Genomic DNA, 4606 nt, shown 5'->3' on the forward strand with positions numbered 1-4606 from the left:
CAACAACCTAGGTGTTAAAGCAATCTAACCACTGCTCCGGTGACCACAGGATAGTAAGCTGAAACCCCTTATCTTACTGTTAAGTTTTGAGATTGTGTATCAGCCACCAAGTCCAAATGTAATTGCTGGAGTCTTTCAAAGCAGAGTCCATGTATGTAAACAAACGAACAACCAAATACAAAAAGGCAGATATAGTTCAATAAGTACTACTGGTATAACTGAATTATTGAATGAGAACAGACAGAAGGCTACTGATAGATAACAAAGCTCCCCGTCTCCATGCAACGGGTAGATGTCAATGAGGTTACCTCCTTATTTATCAAAGAAAAAAAAAATTATGGAGTTAAATGGTAAATGGTAAATGGCCTGTATTTATATAGCGCTTTAACAGTCCCTAAGGACCCCAAAGCGCTTTACATATCCAGTCATCCACCCATTCACACACACATTCACACACTGAAAGTAATAATCAGCATTTCAGTACTATAACATTCAGACTGTATAGCTGCACTCGGAGGGGAAAAGCAACGTTTTATGTGGATCCAGACTGCGGCTCTATACATGTATGGAATGTTTGGTACCTGCATTTGGTGTCGCTGTTTTATTAGTAATAATTCTTCATGGGGCTTCCGGAGACTTTGGGAACCTCTTAATGTACTGTTGAGCCTTGTCCACGGAACTGAAAAACTTTCTGGCGCCGCTGGCCTGCGTTATGTGAAGCCGTGCTGGGAAAAGGAGAGCTGGCCTCAGGCCTCGCCCGTAGAGCTCCGACATAATGTCCTTGTACTGCGCCTGCTGATTGAGGACCTCAGGACTGTAGTCCTCCACAATTCGGATAGGCACACCTCGGTAGTCGAATTTCCCTCTCCTCCTAGCTTCTTGGATGATGAGGTCCTTGATCTTGTATCGGTGCAGGCGGATGATCACCAGGCGAGATGGGCGCCCTGCGGGCGGCTTCGCTGCAAGGTAACGGTGTGCTCTATCAAGCTCCGGTGGAGATTGAAGTATTTCTTTGCCCAATTACTCACAGAGAAGGCTGGAAAAGAAGTGAGTGGGGTGCCCACTTTCAGTGTCTTCAGACAGTTCAAGGACGCGGATGTTCTGACGCCTACTATGTCTCTCCAGATCGGTGACGTTGTTCTTTAGCTGGCTGTTACCTTTGTGAAGAGCGGAAGACGTGCTTTCAAGGTCAGCAACTCGTTGGCTCAGGTCTTCAGTTGCAAGCTCCAAGGACAAAACTCTCTCGGCCTGTTCCTCTAGGGCAGGGGTCGGCAACCCGTGGCTCCAGAGCCGCATGCAGCTCTTTAGTCCTTATAGTGTGGCTCCGCGTGGTTTGGGAAAATAAATTAGAAGTATTTCGCTGAAGTGTATTTTATTTATGTTAGTTCTTTTAAACTTGTAGTTCTAAATTAGAAGATTATTGTGATATTGAAATATAAATATAAAATTATATTCTATTATTTTTTCCTCGCTCAATATAAGCGTCACACTCGCGGAAGCCGGTATTGCCGCCGAACATTTGCATTTATCGAGACTTTCAACCCCAGGTAGGCCAATTATGGATCTTCGGATCCACATTATGTCAGCAGCTCCACCGTGAACTATGTTAAAGACAAACACTGCTCACGCCTCACAGACGACAGATGACAGCTTACAGTCCTGCGTAAACTGACTTCGCACAGCACCGATTAGCAGACGCTGTGCGCAGAGGTTCAGGAGCAGAAGTCCCATTGTAAACATACCACGGCAGACCCGACGATGTTTGCATGAACGCGCTTTTCAGCATCTCTTTATTGACCACTTTTCACACACGGTTGCTGTACGCATACAGCCGGCTGTAGCTTCGCAGCTCACAGCCCGACACACACCACCAACAACAACAGCAGAGAGAGCACAGACTTTAAGGCGGCGAGGCGTGATTGCGGGTGCCGCTCAGGTGCGTCCGCCTCCCCTGCAGCGGCGCTGCAGACCACGCCCCCGCCGCACGCCTTAACCAGGTAAAATACATATTTAGGCAGAATTTTGCAAATATCTATTTTTCATCTTTCAGCAGCATAGTGCTTTTTTACCAATTATTTTTTAAAAGTCAGGTCAAGGCTCCAAAAGCCCAAAGGAGATATAAGGGTGGCGGCTGACAACAGTTTTTGTTTGCTACATGGATCATTTTAGTTCAGCTGGGTGTCTTTGCTTTTGTTATATTTCTTTACGAGTTCAAAATGTGTTGATTACATAAATAAAATGTAATTTTCTCTGTAGCACTTCATGGATTTCATAAGCAGCACACCTTAGTTGTTTACACAAGGGTAAAAAACAATATATACAGTGTTATCTTCATTTTAGATGTTAAAAAGTATTTGCGGCTCCCAGTGTTTTCTTTTGCGTGGAAACCGGGTCCAAATGGCTCTTTGGGTGTAAAAGGTTGCAGACCCCTGCTCTAGGGCTTGTCGTACTTGGTCCAGTTTTGAATCGAGGGCATTAAATGAGGATTTAAATACAAACGCTAACTCATCTCAGTGCTGCTGGAGCAGCGTGATGATAGCCTCCAGTGTCCTCCTTTTTGTTTGCTGTTGCACTCTTAGAAGCCATTGGAAAGCGTCAAAAGTGTTCAAAACACTAGAAAAGTAGTTGCGAGTCTAAGCGGCTTAAAGGTGGCAATTGGAGAAACTGGTCAAAACGGAGTTAAATTCACCGGAGCAGTTTGTTCCTGCGTCTACTCGGGTCGCATGCTGACTGGAAGTCTCCTAGATATTTTTGAAAAACGATCCGTTGAAATCTGAGGCAATGTTTGAAACTGAATATCTGAAAAACTATCAAAGATAAAAGCCTGAAACTTTCACTGCTCTTTCTTGTCGCCAAGATGGCGCCGAGTATGGCAGCCTCGTCGCGAGCACCCCCAAGCAACAGCTGGTTTTTGTGTTTAATTTTACTTTGCCTTTATTTTTTCACGAGTAGCACGTCTCTTTGTGTACGACCGACAAACCTTACTGGACATAAGAGATGAACTTTCTCATCACTTTCCGGAGTTCAAGTTTTGCAACACGGACCCTCTGTTTGCAGACCCCCCATTCATCTCACCTGAGATGCCTTTGTTCTCTGGCCCAGGAGGCCGCAAACGCCGACGCAGAGGGAGAAGATCTGGCGTTCTGATTCTACTGAGACGGCGCACTAACAGACCACCGTTACCCAGTTTATTACTGGCTAATGTGCAGTCTCTGGAGAACAAGCTGTGCGAGCTTCGGGCATGGATCTCATTCCAGCGAGAGATGCGGGACTGCTGCGTGATCTGCCTCACAGAAACCTGGCTATCGGACAAGGTACCAGACTCCGCAATACAACTACCGGGGTTCTCTGTGCACCGCGCGGACAGGTCACAGGATCTTACTGGGAAAAGCAGAGGCGGTGGTGTGCGTTACATGATCAACAACAGCTGGTGTGATTATGCGAACGTGCACCCGGTCAAATCCTTCTGCTCACCGGACCTGGAGTACCTGATGATTAAGTGCCGGCCATTCTGGCTACCGAGGGAATTTACAGCAGTGATTATTGGTAAATGGCCTGTATTTATATAGCGCTTTCTAGTCCCTAAGGACCCCAAAGCGCTTTACATATCCAGTCATTCACCCATTCACACACACATTCACACACTGGTGATGGCAAGCTACGTTGTAGCCACAGCCACCCTGGGGCGCACTGACAGAGGCGAGGCTGCCGGACACTGGCGCCACCGGGCCCTCTGACCACCACCAGTAGGCAACGGGTGAAGTGTCGTGCCCAAGGACACAACGACCGAGACTGTCCGAGCCGGGGCTCGAACCGGTAACCTTCCGATTACAAGGCGAACTCCCAACTCTTGAGCCACGATCGCCCCATAATTATTATATATTAATATATATATAGTAATAATATTATATATTATTACGGCTGTTTACATTCCCCCACAATCCGACACTGACCGAGCACTCAGGGAACTGTACAGCGCGATCAGCAGTGAGGAAACCGCACACCCAGAGGCGGCGTTTATCATGACCGGGGACTTTAACAAAGGAAACCTGAAGAAAGTTTCACCAAAACTCCACCAACACATCCATTTCAACACTCGTGGAGACCGGCTACTTGACCACTGCTACACCTCTTTCCGGGATGCATACAAAGCCCTCCCCCGCGCCCCATTCGGCCAATCAGATCACTGCTCCATCCTGCTCCTGCCCGCCTACAGGCAGAACCTGAAACAGGAAGCTCCAACCCTGAGGGCGGTGCACCGTTGGTCGGACCAATCGGAGTCTACGCTGCGGGACTGTTTTGATCACACGGACTGGGAAATGTTTCATGTGGCTGCTAATGACATTGATGAGTACACAGACTCAGTCTGTGGATTTATCAGAAAATGCGTGGAAGATGTCGTCCCATCCAGAACAGTTAAATCCTTCCCAAATCAAAAACCCTGGATTAATAGAGATGTTCGCACGGCACTGGCGGCACGGAGCACCGCCTTTGCCTCCGCGAACACATCGGACTACAAACACGCACATTACCAACTCCGGAAGACAATCAAAGCAGCCAAACGTGAGTACAGGGACAGGGTGGAGCAACAGTTTGACAACCCTCG

At 47.5% G+C, this 4606-nt stretch overlaps 1 protein-coding gene across 1 annotated transcript; it reads left to right on the forward strand.

Moving 5' to 3' along the window:
- Positions 1-2910: 2910 nt before the first annotated feature.
- LOC112845141 (uncharacterized) lies at positions 2911-4364 on the forward strand (the record flags this gene model as incomplete). The annotated part of the gene is made up of 2 exons (XM_025904692.1): positions 2911-3539; positions 3912-4364. Coding segments are annotated over exons 1-2 (912 nt in total), but the record flags the coding sequence as incomplete, so codon positions are not given.
- Between the last annotated feature and the right edge of the window lie 242 nt (positions 4365-4606).

The sequence above is a fragment of the Oreochromis niloticus genome, unplaced genomic scaffold (genome assembly GCF_001858045.2).
Source record: "Oreochromis niloticus isolate F11D_XX unplaced genomic scaffold, O_niloticus_UMD_NMBU tig00003499_pilon, whole genome shotgun sequence".
NCBI lineage: Eukaryota > Metazoa > Chordata > Actinopteri > Cichliformes > Cichlidae > Oreochromis > Oreochromis niloticus.